Here is a 17,378-nt window from a genome sequence, read left to right on the forward strand (position 1 = left end):
GCAAAATAAGCGGAAGGACGAAGAAAAATGAAATTCGGAGCCGTTACCTTACGATCACAGACACCGTTCCACTTGCCATACCTTTTTTTTTTCTAACCCCTTTTTCGTTTCTCTTTGCCGAGGATAGCAAAGAAGGAATTCTCATCCCGTTTCACGCGCGTCACGTACGTATGTACCATTTGCTACCTAAGAGCCCAACACATGACACAGGCTCCCCAACGTAACATTGCTCAGCGACCGATAGAAAGGAGAGGCTACAAAGTATTGAGCGAGAATTACAAACATGGCTGCTCGAAGCAGATATTCTGAACTACCTGGCATTGTAAGTATCCCTCTTAACCTAACTGTTCTGTTATTTTACCTTTTTTTTCTTTCCAACGTAAATTTTCACTCTTCCGTTAGATTTTGGTTACATTTTCTCCCTGTTTCACCCTTCTTTTAGGACAATCAGCCAGATGTCTACGAAACTCCCGATGTTATGGAGAAAACTAACCAGGAGGGTGACCCTTCGGTAAAATATTTTGCTATACAAAACTTTTATGACTGAAGGAGAACTGAAAATGATTTATCAATTCTCTGCAATTCTTAATGTTCATTACATGTACTTAAGCTTAAACATCCTAAAATATTGCATTTATATTATAAAGTCCCTCTTTCAACTTAAATTCGTTCTAGAATAATTTCCATCAGTTTTTGTATATTTTGGTTCTATCCTTTCAATGCGCTGTTATTTTAGGAAAGAAAAAAGGTCGCTTCAGATCTGGAAGGGAAAAAAGAAACGAGGAAAAGTGAAAAGTTAAAGTAATTATGGGGAAGCATTACAAGACTTTGAAAACCAATTGCTTAGTACAGGGTGACTGCTTATTAAGGTGCCTTTTGATACCGGTTGGACTGTAAGTACACTCAGAAGTCCTTAATTTTTACTTCCCCTCTTATTGTTTTGTATAATTATTTAGATGCAGAATGGAGATGAAAGTATTCATTTGTTAAAAATTGATGCTAAAGAAGCATTTGAGAAATTTAGTGGAAAATATTTAGACCCAGGGAATACTGGTAAGTGATAGTTTTAACTTGACTCCAGAACTTAATTAAACAAACCAAATTAGGTGTGTTTGAACAATTGATTAATGGGCTGTACAGACTGTACAGAAAATGATAAGACACGAAACAATATTTTCAAACTATAAAGGCCTTTGCAATTTCGATTTACTGACTAAGTATGCAGTGTTGTGGAAAACTCACTGTTCTCTTGAGGTCACAGTACATACAAGTCTCAAATAACAACCATATTATTAACATAAAAAAAAGTTTTTAACATGCTTCCTGCAACAACAGTCATAAAAGAGGATCCACATTTTCTTGATCCTTTGCACCCTAACATCAGTATATATTTTCTCCACACTGTTCTCTATACATTTCCTATGGTACTGACAAGGAGAATTTGTTTAACAATCAAGAGCTTCTTGAGTTGATGATCATTTCCTTCATTCTCATGACTTCAATGTTTGTTTTTGGGGTGATATTGATGGGAGGAAATGGTTACTAATCACTCTTAGGGGTTAAAGAGTTAATCTTTTGAACTGTAAAAGTGACTAGAATCTAATTTCTCTTTATGATATCACCCCCTGAGGGTCATAAGTGTAAAGGAAATATCACAAACACAAGAAACTCTTGATTGTTAGGCAAATTCTCCTTGTCAGCACCTAAGGAATGTATAGAGAACAGTATGGAGATATGCAGACTGATGTGAGAGTGGAAATGGTTAAATAATGTTGTCATTGACCTAAATATTATTTAGCCCTCTTAGGAACCCAGCGTATTTTGAATTAAATGCTAATAAATTGACGTGAAGCTTAATTTTTATATTAGATAATGGTAAATGGTTTGTATCCAGGAGTAACAGTTGATATTGTAGTCTAATTGAAAAAAAGGAGTGTTGTCTGGATTTATGACTGATATTTTACCAGCACTGGCAGTAATATCACATTCTGATTGGCCAATTTGCTGTTTTCGACAGGAGTACAGACAACATTGCTTGTGTGAATGTGTCATGCAATGTTCATGCACTGCATGAGCTCACAACATTTTGACCATTGTGATGGCAAATATAGTTGTCAATAAGAGTAGAGACCATCTTAAACCACTGTTGATTTGTTGATTTTAACAACCTTAGCAGAAGTCATAATTAGAGTCAACACTGTTACACAAACATGATACATAATATGTGCAGAGCAGATTAAACATGGAAGCAGATTAAACATGGAAGATTATATGTCATTTGAATATATTTGGAACAAAAACTTTAATTTGTAATTTTTTTTTTTGCTTTTTTTCCAGATTTTTCAGGAAGGTGTGGTCCTGAACAGATGAAAGGCTATGTTACAAAAACTGAATATGAAATGCTAGGAGAAGGAGCAGCTAAAGAGACACCTCAGAATAAATTTAATCGTCTTCAGCATGAGATTCGAGAGCTGGCAGAAGAACTGGAGCAAATTAAGGTGAGCTTGTGTTTATGGCTGAGAGATCTGTGACTGATTTGAAACTGGGCCTTTTTTAACCACAGATCATGGTTTGGGTCCTAGTAATCACTGTATTGTGAACTGGTATAAAACATTTAGTTCTTTTGGTGTCTCTCTCCAACTTCAATCAGCAACAAAATTGTTGACACATTTGCTTTTAATTAGTGTTTAATTTGATCTCTTTTGTGCATGTTAACCCTTTAACTCCCAGAAGTGGTTAACATGAAACTTCTCCTTACAATATCCATACATTATCCAGCAAACAGGTAACGAGAGTACTCAAACTTATCAGGTAGAAGTTGTTATCCTGATCTAACACCATATTCTCATAACTAATTTACAAAGAAATGTGTAGCAGCTAGAAGGAAGAATCAGCAATCAGATCTTGGGAGTTAAAGGGTTAAGTTAACCTATTTGTCCCCTTCCCCCAAACACAATATCATATTGTGTTTCCATAAACGTTAAGCTATGTACAGGCAACATTGAATGGGGGGAAGGAGGGTCTTGTTTATGATTTAAAAAGTGTGGTAGAAACAGGAATGACAGGAATGTTATTCTACACATAAAAAGAACTCTTCAAACATGATGTGTCAACTAACTTTAATGCTGATTCAAGGAGAGCAGATGCGACATAGGTGGATAAGGTTTGTACGAAGTGATTTGAACCCATTCAGCCAAAGGTTATCATGGTGTCTGTAGTGTGAAGCCACTAGGAGTATCACTACCCCCTCCCTTCCCCCCCCCCCCAGCTGAGATGCCAGTCCATTGCAAGGTTACCCCCAGTGTTTTCACCTCCCTGTCTTACTTAAAATTTTTGCTTAAAGGAGGGGTACTTACTGGAATGAGTGTGCTTTCTCAATGGGGGCACTTATTAAGAAACTTAACCTTAACCTGTGCTGAGCTTAAAGAGTAGTAATTGAAGTATCAATAGACACAGGTTTTCCTAGTATCACCAATATTAATCCTTTAGCCCCTAAGGGTCACTAGCATCTAATTTCTCCTTACATTATCACCCCTGAATCATGCAGTAACATCATGAGAAAGAAGGAAATGATCTACAGAAGCTGTTGATTGTTAAACCAATTTTCCTTATCAGCACCTTAGGAAATGTATAAAGAACAGTGTGGAGAATATGCATACTGATGTTAGGGTGTAAAGGGTTAGAGAAGTGGGGGAGGAGGGAGGTGCCCATTTGAGGAGAGCCCTTGTTTGATATGTTGGCCCAGGAGTGGGCACTTAATCAATGGAGTAGGGGCACTTTTTCAAGAAAATACGTTAACACTGCCTTTAGTTCCAAGATTTATACTTGATCATAATGCACTAAACCACTTACTTCTTTGATTGTCTTAGGGCACTGTTCAGGATGAAAAAGAGGAGAACAAACTTTCACCAGTTGTTCTGGCACAAGAGGTAAGCATTTTGGCTTAAACCCTTTCACTTTTAGTAGTGACCTAAGAGGTTTTTATCCTTATGGCATCGATAGAAGTAAAACTATCAACTAGGAAATTTTTTTAACAAAATCAAAATTATCTGAGCTAAAATTATGAAAAATGCATGAAAAAAAGTGAGGAGCATTGGTGGTTAGATCTTGGCTGTGAAAGGGCTAGAGGCTGTTTTATTCACCATCATAAACAATTTTATGTAATTTTGGGATGAAGCTGTTGCTGTAGCAATGTTTACTTGACTGACCCTTGCCCCCTATGAGTGATCAGCATCTAATTTCTCCTTATATTATCACCCCAGAGTCAAACATTAAGGCCATGAGAATGAAGGGAATGATCACCAACTAAAGAAGCTCTTGATTGTGAAACAAATTCTCCTTGTCAGCATGAAAGAATTGTATAGAGAACAGTATGGAGAATATGCATACTGATGTTAGGATGTAAAGGATTGAGAAATTTGCTTTAAATTAAATGGTAAGAGTTTTACCATAGGTATTAACATTTTTTAGTAACGTGCAGAAAAATAAAGTGTTATTACAACTCTGGGTTGCTAATTTTAATTCCTTATATTTATCTTTTACCACGTTAGGTGCAAACCCTTCAAAAACAGGTGGGATAATTTTTATATGTTCTCAATATTTGTTTCAGGCTTTCATAAAACTGTGAAAATATATCTTTTGAAAAAAAATTGCTTATGCTTCAAATAAAACAACAAATTTCTCACTTCCATGATACCCTGAAGCAATAGTCAGAGTTTCCTGTGGGATGTTAGTTTTGTGGCTCAATTCATTTTCTTTGCAAACAGTTTTTGAGAGTAGTGTGGTCTTTCCTTTAATTTTTTTTTCAGGAATTATGACAATGAAAAAGAGGCAATGAAGATTAAAATCAAATTGGTTTGAAAAATTTAACCACAAAAAAAGTTGAATCATAAGTTCCTTTATAAAGGAAATGTGTTCAGTGCCATATACGGTCAGACTGCACAGAGACGAAAACTTAATTTAGTTATAGGATGGTTTTCAGCTGTGGAAATTCTGATACTGAGGACAAGTTATTGGTAACTGACCCCTAAGAGTGATTAGTATTTAATTTCTCCTGAGAATATCACCCCTAAATGAAACATGAAGGTCATGAGAATAAAAGAAATTATCAACAATTTAAGAAGCTGTAGATTGTTAAACAAATTCTCCTGGTCAGCACCTTAGAAAATGTATAGAGAACAGTATGGAGAATATGCATACTGATGTTAGAGTATAAAGGGTGAAGCATCTTACTGGAAGTCTGTGCATTTATGCATGAAGTTATCATTTCTCATTGATCTGTTTTAGCTTGAAGATTTACATCTGGTGAATGTCCTTGGGAAGGAGGTATGTTGGTCTTTGTCTTTTGCTAAGTATAATAAACTATAATAAAATTTTGGGTCAAGGATCTTTTGACAGTGGTGTGTACAAAAACTCACAACAGACATATCAGTGTTCACTGAATCAAAAATTCATAAACCAAATTGTAACTTCAAAAAACGGAATAAAAGCTGGCAAACTGAGAGATTTAAACTTGGTGGGCTGGTGTGTGAAGAGACGTGTTTTGCTTTTGTCAGAAGGAAACAACAGTGTCTTAAAATCCAGCTAGGTCACAGGAGGCCCAGCAATAAAAAAGGGTTTATTAGCAAAAGTAAGGCAAATTCAAGTTGTGTACAAATACTGTAATGATTTTGATTTATCGTCCTTGTTCCAATAAGTGACCCTCTCAAATAGGTGCCCTTCCCCCCCCCCCACTGGAATTTGTTTTATTAATAAGTGCCCCAATTCTGTTTTAGTGATAGCACTGCTAGAGTAGACTCCCTAACATTATGCTGGAAAGATTCAATGTATATATGTTACCCTTACAGATTCTGCTATTGTTCTCTTTAAAATAAACATCAAATCTTTGTTTAACACTTCCTCCTGTTTCTTGAAAAAGAAATAATTGCCCTGTCTCTTATAAATGCTCTTCTAGAGGCACCATAAGTAAATAAACACCTCTGGTGCTAAATTGAATCCTTAAGGTACATGGCAAATATTCCACACCCTTGAAATTAAAATTGTGCCAGGTATGTGTTATGATCCAGGCTCCTGACAAGGACCAGCGTGCCAACTTCTTTCTCACCCAACTGACTAATTCCTTCACTTGGAAAAAACTTTCAGCTCCAATGCTTTCTTTACTTTTTGTTACAGGCTTTGACTGTGGCTTCAACACCTCAAGCTGGGTTGTCACAGTAAGTCAAGTTGATATGTTAAACTTCGCGATAGGCAAAACTTTATGCAAGTGTTCTTAGAGGAAAACATAGTCACCTGCATATAACACTTCCCTAGATGGCAGGCAAGGGTCTCAAGCCCAACACCTTACTCCCCTGGAGTTCCTCCCTGTTTATAGAACATGAAGTAACTAGGGGCACTGCTACTTCCCCTGGAAGGGATGCTATTCTTTCACAGCTTTACTCCCCTACCCTCTCCCTCTCCCAGTGCTACTGTATTTTTTCACATTCCGCCATTTGCCACTACCTGTTTTTGTTATTCCACTGTTGGGCTATTTTACTATGTCATGGTATCAGAGCATGTAAAATATGCCATGGTTGAAAACCATAAGCCAAAATACTAGAAAATGAAATCATAGTCTCTGTAGAATGATAAATCCCTTATTCTGTCATTTAACATATACTATGAGTGGGTATTTTGCGCATTGCTCATACTTTTTATTGTTCCCATGAGGCATGGAAAATATGATGAAACTCACAAAATATCCAATGCAGACATATTATATGTTTAACCATCAACTTAGGTGTATATTCCCCTCAGAGGTGAGAGGTACTCTGAAAGTGAAAATGTCCTGTCCAAGAACACAACACAATGGCCAAACTAAAGCTCAACAGCTAAGAAGTTTATGACTATGAGATGGACACTAAAATAAATTTCCAGATCAAAGATGAAATTAGATATGTTTGACTTACAATCCTGTGTTGTTGAGCACTTGTGGTCAATTATTATTGTTCTTCTGTTTATATCTAGACGCCTACAGACTCAACTTGAAGCATTTAAAACAGCTGAGGCAGCAAGTGGGAAGCAAACTAAGGTGTTTGTTGTTTTGTTTTCTCTTTTTGAAATTTTTTTTTTATATCAGAGGGCAATTTGAAAAGGGAAATTTGAGTTTGAAGTGCTGTCTCAAAATTGACATGTTTGAAAAATTAAATAGGGTATTTTCAAGAGGCACAAAGCATGATGTGAATTGCTTAATATGATAAAAGTGTCTATGATGGACATCTGGGATTCTTTCTTTCTCATTCTGAAATCAGCCAGTGAGGCATGTTGCTTTGCAACACACCCCTCAAAAGTGTTTGTGGGCGTGCTCCCCTGAAAAAATTGGAAAATTGAAACTCTGTGAGATCAACATTCTGTGACATAATTGACTAACTTTTTTTTTAGCCAGAAATTGATGTTGCAATCAGTTAAAAGTAGCCAGCTGCTGGCAAAGAATGTTTCCTACCTTGTTGTGTTGGCTGGCCACTCTCAGCTTTGTACATCAGTTTTGGAGAAATCAAAGTAAAATCTTGAAATTAAATCTCCTTTTATTAAGCAGCTGAGCAAATTTGTTCTCGTCATTTACCAACACTATAAATCCATGAAATTCCATTTCTATTTTCTTTAAGGTTTGGTGGAAAAGAAACCTTGAAAAAAAGCATTTTTAGAGCATCTTCATGTTAAATTCAAACATCCAGAACCCTGTCAAGCCTTTTTACACTTAACACGGCATCTGGGATTGTGGTTCACATGACCAATGCAGCCATTCACTTCAAAAACTTTTGGAAAACCCTGTAAATTATCAGTACTTTTTTTTAATAACTGTGACAATTTTTTCCCCTTTTTCTATCAGCAGAGTGATGATGGATGTGTCACATATGAGTTGTTTTACAAACCAGAACATGCAAAGTTTAATCAACTTTCACAGGTAAGTTTTGTTTGCTTGTTGGGTTATTTTTGAGGGGCTGTTATAAGGGCTTGACACCCTTGTGTCTTTGGCCTTTGCTGTTCTGTAAGGTTTTATTAAATGCTTTGTGGTGGAAAGTTGATTGTAAAGATACGCAAACTTTGTCTTTCTCACAATAGTCATATTAGAAATTTTAAACACTGCAAGGTATCTGTAGTAGTACCAGTTTTTCATACAGCATAGTTGAACTAACCTTAAAACTCCTAAGAGTGATTGGCAGCTAATTTCTCTGAACAGTATCACCACTGGATCAAATACTGTGGTCATGAGAATGGAGGAAATCACCTTTTTATTAAGAAGCTCCTAATAATTAACATATTCTCCTTTTCAGTGCCCAAGGAAATGTATAGATAACAGTATAGTAATATATGTACTGATGTTGGAGTTTAAATAGTTAAGGCTTTTAACAATTCTCTAGGTGTCATCTCAGTTTATGGTGACAATTTTCTTTGTTCAATTTTAAAATTTTTTTCCAATTGAGATGTTTCTTGTGAAATGCAGATATACATGATTCCCATGGCATTGTTAAAAAATAAAAAAAAAAAGCAAACAGGAATCATTGAAATATGAATAATGTTCTTATTTATAACGTGAATGATTTTATAACATATTAAGTTAAAAGCAAAAAACTGGTTCAAGTTGATTTAAAATGATTTACAAACATCTTTTTCATGCTATTGTTCAACTGATAATTACACCTAAAAATAGACTCAGATTTTTAATTAATTCCTTTTTGGTTTTATCCTTTCTTTCTGCAATATTGTTATTGCTGAAGTAAATACTGAAACATGCCCAATATCATGTAGTCAGCTAATTGTAAATTGGATTTTATTTTAAACATTGAGTCATTTCTTCCCTAGATGAGCGAGTTAGAACAAAGGGTACAGAAATTGGAGACAGTTCTGGGCAGTGATCCAACTCATTTGGTAAGTTCTGCAGTTTTGGAGGAAAAAAAAAACATTTAACCCTTTACTCCTGAGATTTGATTGTTAATTCTCCCCTCCAGCTGCTACACATTTCCATGTAAATTAGTAATAAGAATTTGGTGTTAGATCAAGATAACAACTTCTACCTGATAAGTTTGAGTATTCTCATTACCAATTTGTAGGACAGTGTATGAATATGTTAGGGAGAAGTTACATGTTAACCACTTCTGGGAGTTAACTTTTGATAATTATAAAGAACAACAACAATCTTTAATACCCTGCTCATGTCAACTTTCATTGTTACAATTGGCCTGATCAGCAGATATTTAGTGCTAACCTAGGCACTGACGGTTAGTCTATCAAAATGAATGCTTAATGTTGTGAAAGAATTATTGCACACTTCAGTGTGCAGAAGTGAATATATGAAATCAAGGTGAAGTGAGTTCACCAATTTATTACAAAATATGTGTACATTGATATAATTTTTATTTTTAATTTATAATTTTTGTCTTGATTAAATCCTCACCTATGTTATAACTCTGTTGTTACTTTGCAGTCCTCCATTACTGCTGATCTTGAAATTAAGGATAAAAATTTGTTGGTGAGTTTAATATAAAATTTTCCCATCCAATGTTGAAAATGGTGAGCATCATGTATTACAAAACACTTTAAGTTACCTAACCTTTTCAGTTTCAAAAGTGTTGGATTGAATATGGAAATGAATGGTATGTTTTATGATTAGTAATTATTGACTCAAATTGGAGTAGTTACTTTTATTGCCCATTTATTCTGCTAAAAAGAGGTGACACTTCTGCTTCATGTTTCCCACCCCACCCAGGCAAGGTTCAAATTCCCCCCCTGGGAATGGACAACAGTCAAATGCCTGTGAGTTGCCCAGGGGGGTGTTGAAGCTTTGGATTCATTGGGGCATGATACCTCCCTCCAATGTAGCACAACAGTTTCTTCAGAAACTTATTCCCTCTATGACGGACAGACTGAGTGATTGATTAATTGATCGATTGCCCAAGTTGTTGATTGGTTGATTAGTTGTTTGATTGAGTAATTGATGAATGATTGACAGGTTTACTGTATGATTGATTGAAGACTAGTTGATTGATTGTTGGTTTAATTGATTGATTGGGGGATTGAGTAATTGATTGATTGATTGATGGATTCATTAATTGACTGGGAGATTGAGGGCTTGATTGATTGATCGATCGATTGAATGGTTGATTGATTGATTGAGTAGTTGATTGATTGATTTCTAGTTTCATTGATTGGTTGTTAGTAATAAAGTGTTTCTGTTAACAGTCTGCGGCATCAGCTCTTGAGGCTAAAGTTGCTTTGTTGGATGCAAATCACATTGATCACGTTGATGCACGATTACAGGTGAGAAAATTTTAACGTGATCTTCTTTGACCTCACTGGCACCTCCCCCCCCCCCATGCTAATCCATTGCAGTCCCCTCCCCTTCCTTCCCCAGCAGTTTGTGGAGTTCTCTGACAGTTTCTGGTGCCTCTTTCTACTCCTGGGTGGAAAGACACTGTGAGAGCAAGCTTCTTTGCCTAAAAAAACAATGCAATGTCTTGAGAAGAGGCCTAAGCTGGATTGATCGATGCGAAGTTCAGGGCAGTAGTCACCAGGTATCAGGCACCAGGCACCAGGCACCAGGCACCAGGCACCAGGCACCAGGCACCAGGCACCAGGCACCAGGCACCAGGCACCAGGCACCAGGCACCACATGATGTCCCACGCATGACTCAATCTATGACCTTTCACATTTCGTCTCGAGGAAAATCTCTTTGTTCTTAGTGTGCTCAAAATTTAAAGTTGATTTTGGCCAGAGACTTCGATAAGTTTACAAACTTTTCAAATTGAACGTGATCTTTATCATCTTTGCTTTCCTTCTGCTCTATTCTATTGAAGGTAGTTGTGTTTTTCTAGGAATTTCTTTAGCTTTCCTTTTCCTTTTCTTCACAGGGAATATTGCATCATGTCAATGCTCTCTCAGAGAAAAAGCAGGAAGTTGAAAATTCAGCTAAGCAGAGCAAGGTGAAAGAAAATTATTTTTACCCTTTGACCCCAAAGAATGATTAGCATCTAACTTAATTCAAACTATATTCTCACTTCTGGTTTACTGTTTCTTAGGTGACCGAACTTTATGATCTTTTGAACAAGTGGGATTCGTTCGTAGACGTTGTCCCGGATCTGGTAGGTGCCGCTACTTAGGTAATCAGGCTTTCTCGCGTGGTCAACATTTCAACGGAAGTTATAGGGAGTCAAAACTGCAATTTACCCAGCACGGCACTGTTCTTCATCTTAACCTGACCTTGATCATCTTAACGTTTTCATTTGTCACTCATTTTTCATGTTTTGCTTTCTTAAACTTATAGATAACAAGACTACAATCCTTGAAAGCTCTGCATGAACAAGGTACGAACAAGAACTAGAAGAAAAACAAATCATATATGAGTAGCTTGTTTGCACTTACACCCCCCTGAAAGTTGCACCATTTTCCCTCTCCCTTCCCCCCTCAACAAAAGGCCCTTACACCATTTTTTTGCAAAAACATAGCAGTTTTAAATGCTAAAATCATGGTTAACTTGTTATTTAGAAGAGTTACAAGTTTAGAGCCGTTTTATCACCCTTTTGAAGGTAACTATATGCGATAAAAACATCACTTTACACAAGTTCAACATTCCTCATCAATTCAACTTCTCTGCTCTGTGCTTCACAGCAAGCCAGTTTGGTCAATCGTTGTTGGAGCTGGATTCGTCTCAGTCTGCTCTGAACAGTCAAATGCGCGGCCAGGCAAAACTCCTTAGTGAGGTAAGTGTCTGTTATTTCTAGTTGTTTTGTCTATCTCTTCTACAGTGTTTTGAAATTACGGCTATGGACGCCGCCATTTTTAAAAAGAACTCGATAACCTGGCCTCGCGCACCCAAACGGTGGCAATCACAATGCGAGGTTCACTAACAACTGCTTCTCCGGTTATCGGGGAAAAAAATATGCTTTGAGTCAAGAAAACCTTTTTTTATAACTCTCACTTGTTCAAACCGATCGCCAAGAGATGTGAAGAAGGGAAGAGAGAGTTTGGTATGTCACAAGTATGAGGCAAGGCTGCTAAGCAAGATTAAAAGTGGCGCCGTCCTTTTTGAATCTTTGCGAATCTGAAGGTTCCTTTGTCATAATATTCATACATCTTTTTAATAGCGGACATGACGATTTCTGGAGTTTACTTCTCCTTTAATACATTTTCGCCTTTTCTTTTCAAGCTGGAAGCCAGTTTCAACTCCAACGTAGCCACCATTGAGGCGAACTGTGAACGAGTTGAAGCTCGCATCAATACTCTTCTCGAGAAATTCGAAACGAAAGGACGGTGATTAGCGAGAGGGAGATAAAATAGATACTTATCTAATGATTAACTTATAAGAAAGCGGGCTGGTATTCATGGTATATGCTTCGAACAATTTTCAGTTGAGTGTCGCAAGTTATCTGGGATTGTATTGGTTTTGCTTTACTTCGCTCTGTGATTGGCCCAGAAAACTCACGCTATCCTCTCAACCAATCTGGTTTGTTTTTACTTTGAGTTCTCATTGGCTCTTAAGGATATTTCTCTTCCTTCTGATTGGCTTTTGTGATTACTTTGGTTTTAGTTTTACGACACTCAATCGAAAATCACTCTGCCTTTTACGGTGTTTTGGAGAGGCAAAAGGGTTTGGAATTTTTTTAGGGTTATTTTGAAGTGTGAGTGCAATTTGTAGTCTCAAAAAAATTACAAGGGCTTATTTATTCCAAATTATACAAGGAATCATGTGATTACCTTAACGATTGCTCTTCATAAGTTGTTTCGTTACCATCAGCTTGGTTGCCCACACAAATTCCTAAACACCAGAAAAGGCTCGTTTGTAGGTTATTATTTATTCGTTTATTCTTTAAATTCGAATTCCTTTAACCCTTTACATCCTAACATCAGTATGCATATTCTCCATACTGTTCTCCATACAATTCTTTCATGCTGACAAGGAGAATTTGTTTAACAATCAAGAGCTTCTTTAGTTGTTGATAATTTCCCTCATTCTCATGACCTTAATGTTTGATTCAGGGGTGATCTTGTAAGGAGAAATTAGATGCCAGTCTCTCTTAGGGGTTAAAGGGTTAAGGAACAGTTGGGAATATAGTTAAAAGTAAGAGTAAGGCAAATTGTTTAGCGTTAAGTATGAAAATGTCTTGTATCCTATTGAACATCGAAATAGCTGATATTTTCGTTGTCTTAGGCATGCAGCATCAATTGATGCCCCTTAACTTTTTGACTGCTATTCGTGATCTAGACAGAATTTCTCCTTACAATATCAATACGATATCAAGCAGGAAAGTGATGAGAATAAAGAGAATTATTAACTAGAGGATTGGTAGTTGATCCAGTACTAAATTCACTCAACTAGCATCATATGAATTGTATGGTAGACAGTAAGGAGAATTTCTAAAGAGATCTTGGGAGTTAAAGGGTTACGCCGTTTATTGATGTGTAGGAATCTACTCCAAATTGATTCTCAGCAATATCAAGCGGCGTATGACTCTCATTAGGTAGTCGAATATGTCTGAAGCATTAAAAGGTAAAAACTTTAAAATGAACCTTTATTGAAGTCTTATTCTGTGTTTCTAGCACCACTACTGTCACAAGAGTCTGTGAACAATCACATTATGGGAAACGAACGGTTATTGCAACTAAATTAAATCGTGCCATTAAAGCTTCGGACCCAAGAAAACTTAGAAGACAGGTAATTTAGTGTTAACAACTGGGTTGAAAACGTAAATTAGCCACCGTAAAGAGTAAAAAAGCTGACGTTTCGAGCGTTAGCCCTTCGTCAGAGCGATTAGAAGGGCTAACGCTCGAAACGTCAGCTTTTTTACTCTTTACGGTGGCTAATTTACGTTTTCAACCCAGTTGTTAACACTAAATTACCTGCTATACTCTCCCACCGACGCAGCACCACAGTTTCTTTAGAAACTTACCCCTTTAAACTTAGAAGACAGACGTTTTGGCTGTATGTCTAACGAACTGATAGTGCATTAAGATCGAGAAACTCTTATTAACGTGAAAAATTTCTCTATCCTCGTTACACGTAAAGAAAATTTTGCAGGTATGTTGAACGCGAAAACGGGCGTCAATCAATTTTACCCTCCCCACCCCTTTTACCGCGACTTCCGTTATGGCGTCACTCAAGTTTTTAGGACCTGTTTTCTTGTGACCCAACCTTAGTATACTCAAGTGTGGACTATTTTGTCTACAAAATGGCTTTTGAAAGGTGAAATCGAGGTAAGCTTGAGAAATAAGTTTCAATCATGTCGAAAATCTCCGACGAGAAGAGTAAGAGGGGAATCAGTCGCTCGGAGGACTCGATGCGCGATAAACTTCGATTGAAAATAAGGCAGAGAATTCATAACTTACCGAGTGAGGGAGGAGATGAAAATATGAATACTCTGAACCAAACAGAGTCGGTCAGAACACGGCGCAATCATGGTGGAAAAGTTTCGTCCCGAGACGAAGTACAGGTAAGCATGTTTCCTTCCTTTCTCTTCACTCTCGTGTAGTGTATCTGAAGTCCTGCATACGAATTTTGCGCCGGAAAAGGATGTGGCTCAATTAATCTTAATTTTTCATTAAGAAAGTTTTCATCCTTCTTTAGACCTAGAATCTTCATTTTCACTAAGACAACAATATGTTGTTATTTATGCTGCGCCAAATAAGCCAGAATTGCGAATAACATAGCGATCAGTCATTTCTTCACTTTACAAGTTTTTTTGTCCTTATTTGCCACCTGTTGTGTATCACCTGCTGTTTCAGTTACTCAGTTCAATTGCTCGCTAAACCTTTTGGATGGTAGGGGTAAAAATCTTCATTTTAAAGAAATTTACTTTCATGTCGCTCTTACTTTGAATTGCAATTAAAAGCTGACAAGCCTCACTCGAGTTTAAAACAGACAGGCACATTTTTAGGCTGGCGCGTTTTCCCGCCAAAACAACATATTTGCTCTGCCATTGATAACGCACGCTGTGCCATCTTTCACAACTTTCATTACCTTTTAAAGCAATTATATTTAATGATCCTCTATCAAATGAAAGGTTATTTGGTCAAAATAAATACTGTAGAGTTATGTAGTTAACTTGTATCATATATCTCTGTGTGCTTTGCTAGGCTGCCTAACATGCGCAATTTTTTTTTCGTGTATTTGGCCCAGCGTGACGTGAGAGAACGCGCGAGATGAGAGTAGTTAGTCGCTTTTAACACGCACCTTACACCCACCCCTTCTCGCCCGAAAATGCAAAATAATTACGTCTTTTCTCTGGGCTGGAGTAAATTTAGAGTAATAAATATTGCGGTTTTATGATCGACAGATTGAAAAAGATTTGCATGCCAATGATTCGAAATCTAAACGCGTTAAAAAGGAGTATGATGGCTATAGAAAAACCAGGGAACATTCACAACATTTGGGAGAGGCCAGGGGCCGTGAAGTTCTCGAAAGGAATCGCAGGAACACACTTACCGACCGGAGGAGAGAAACAGATGGTACAAAGCCAAGGGAGGAATACTCCAGGCCTCTGGTGGAATACCCCAGGGGCAGGCCCTCAGAAGAATACCCCATGGGTAAGCTGAATCACAGAGATGAAGTATTCCCTAAACATAAGTCGAAGCATGAATATGAAGGGCCTATAAGGAAACACCTCAAGGATGAGCCTCGTCCCATGGATAAGTCATACCTTGGAGAAAAGGCAAACCGCAGGGATATGTCAAACCCCGTGGATAGGCGTGCACCTTATGAATCGCGTGACAAGGAAAAATCTGACACGAGACATGATACACAACGAGATGAAAATCACGGCGAGGGCATAGGAGGTGTTCGGAGTAAAAATAAACTTCCCCTCGCACCAAAGCAACTCAGATTGGAACAACCGCTTAAAAAAGTGGAGAAACGCTCATTGACGTCACAGGTAAGACATTCGCACAGCTGCACCCGTACTTATTGACTGAATGGGAGGTTCGGACGTGAATATAATAGGCTCGAGGTCATGACTTCCGTGCGTTACGACTTCCATGCGTCACGACTTCCGTGCGTCATGACCGTGCGTCATTACTAATTACTGCACACTGAACCACTATTAAAAAGATTCAACAGCGAATTTTTTTCCTTTTTTCTTCAAGTCAAAACAAGAACCTTGTAATTAATCGAGAAGCACGACCCATTCACTCATTTGTTTTATTTAAAGCTGAAGTCCACAATTATAATTTACGTACTCGGAAAATGCAAAAGAGCCGTGTGAGTGCAAGGCCGGAAGGCCCTTATCCAGACCAACCCGCGTCAAACCTTACGGCCTTTTTGATGAACTTGCATCCCATCCGGGGGGAGGGGCAATACTCCCAGTCTTATATTGCCACGGAAACCAGGTTAAACTCCTGCAATGTGAGCCAAAGGCTCCAGAAGAGACTTGAACGTTTTATCTTGTACACAACCTCTCCTTAACCTCTGCGTATTTTTGATCAGGACAATCATAATGTGTTTATTTGTTTGTTTTTTGTTTCTTAAGAAACAGGCTGCTTCGTCCGGTAAAAGTGAATTTTTGTCGTCTCTGGTGAAACTAAAGGACGCTCTACAATCTCACAGTAAAGATCAAAAAGTAAGGGCTACTTTGAAAATAAGAAGTAAAAAATTTTTAAAAAAATTAACAAAATATTGTCTGAATGAAGAATATAATTTTGTGCCATGTATGTGTAAACCCGCCCTGTACCACAGTAGTCTTATTCAAAGCCGTTGTCATGGTTTCACGCTTTCTTGATGCGTCGTGCGTCACTGAGTGACAGGAAATGTTACCAAGTGACTTTTGAAAAACGGCTGGGAAATTTATAAGACTGAGAAACCGTCTACATCTGATCCGATGAGTCTGCTCGTCATCATGATTGGTTTCGAAATTTTTTTAATATTCTCTTGTCTTAGAGTACAAAGGAGCCATTAATGTCCAAGAGTGGGGCGGACCTGAACATTCAACCTTGTAAAGATGATGCAGCAAAGAAAAAGGTGAGTTGACGTTTTCAACTTAGTTTTTTTATTGTGGCTTGTGCAGAGACGTTTATAGATGGGAGAGAAAATGCTGATTGTTTTTTTCTAAAATTTTTGTGAATATATTTCCAACTGCATTTTTTTTCTTTCCTTCCCCACTGGTTATGTTTTTTTTATTCATGTGAGTGATCCTGTTAATCAGCTAATAATGTTCACCATAGACCTCAGTTTAACCTGAAATCGAGGTTAACGCGGATGCATTCGTAAACACTCGTTTTCAGAGTTGAGTTTAGTCTTTTTTTAGCCTTTTTTATTTCAAATTGTAGCTTGTGTCTTACTGAGTTGAGACTTTTAGGAGAGTTGAGACTTTTTTTAATTTGATACATTTATTACATCTTTAATGACGGAGTTTGGATT

The 17,378-nt window shown here is 37.4% G+C and overlaps 1 protein-coding gene across 2 annotated transcripts; it reads left to right on the plus strand.

Annotated features, from left to right (window-relative positions):
• Positions 1-202: 202 nt before the first annotated feature.
• Positions 203-13,539, plus strand: LOC131776146 (dynactin subunit 2). Of its 2 annotated transcripts, none has more exons than XM_066173168.1 (18): positions 203-322; positions 443-511; positions 957-1,053; positions 2,338-2,498; positions 3,870-3,929; positions 4,551-4,571; positions 5,287-5,325; positions 6,172-6,212; positions 7,003-7,066; positions 7,868-7,939; positions 8,839-8,904; positions 9,461-9,505; positions 10,216-10,293; positions 10,885-10,956; positions 11,053-11,115; positions 11,298-11,337; positions 11,642-11,733; positions 12,180-13,539. In XM_066173168.1, the coding sequence occupies exons 1-18, from the start codon at positions 284-286 to the stop codon at positions 12,285-12,287; spliced, it is 1,227 nt and encodes a 408-aa protein (XP_066029265.1). In that variant the 5' UTR covers positions 203-283; the 3' UTR covers positions 12,288-13,539. The 2 variants fall into 2 exon arrangements, with proteins under 2 accessions (XP_066029265.1, XP_058948278.1); XM_059092295.2 differs by having other exon boundaries at positions 204-322; positions 7,865-7,939.
• The last annotated feature ends 3,839 nt before the right edge of the window (positions 13,540-17,378 follow it).

Source organism: Pocillopora verrucosa, chromosome 10 (genome assembly GCF_036669915.1).
Source record: "Pocillopora verrucosa isolate sample1 chromosome 10, ASM3666991v2, whole genome shotgun sequence".
Taxonomy (NCBI): domain Eukaryota; kingdom Metazoa; phylum Cnidaria; class Anthozoa; order Scleractinia; family Pocilloporidae; genus Pocillopora; species Pocillopora verrucosa.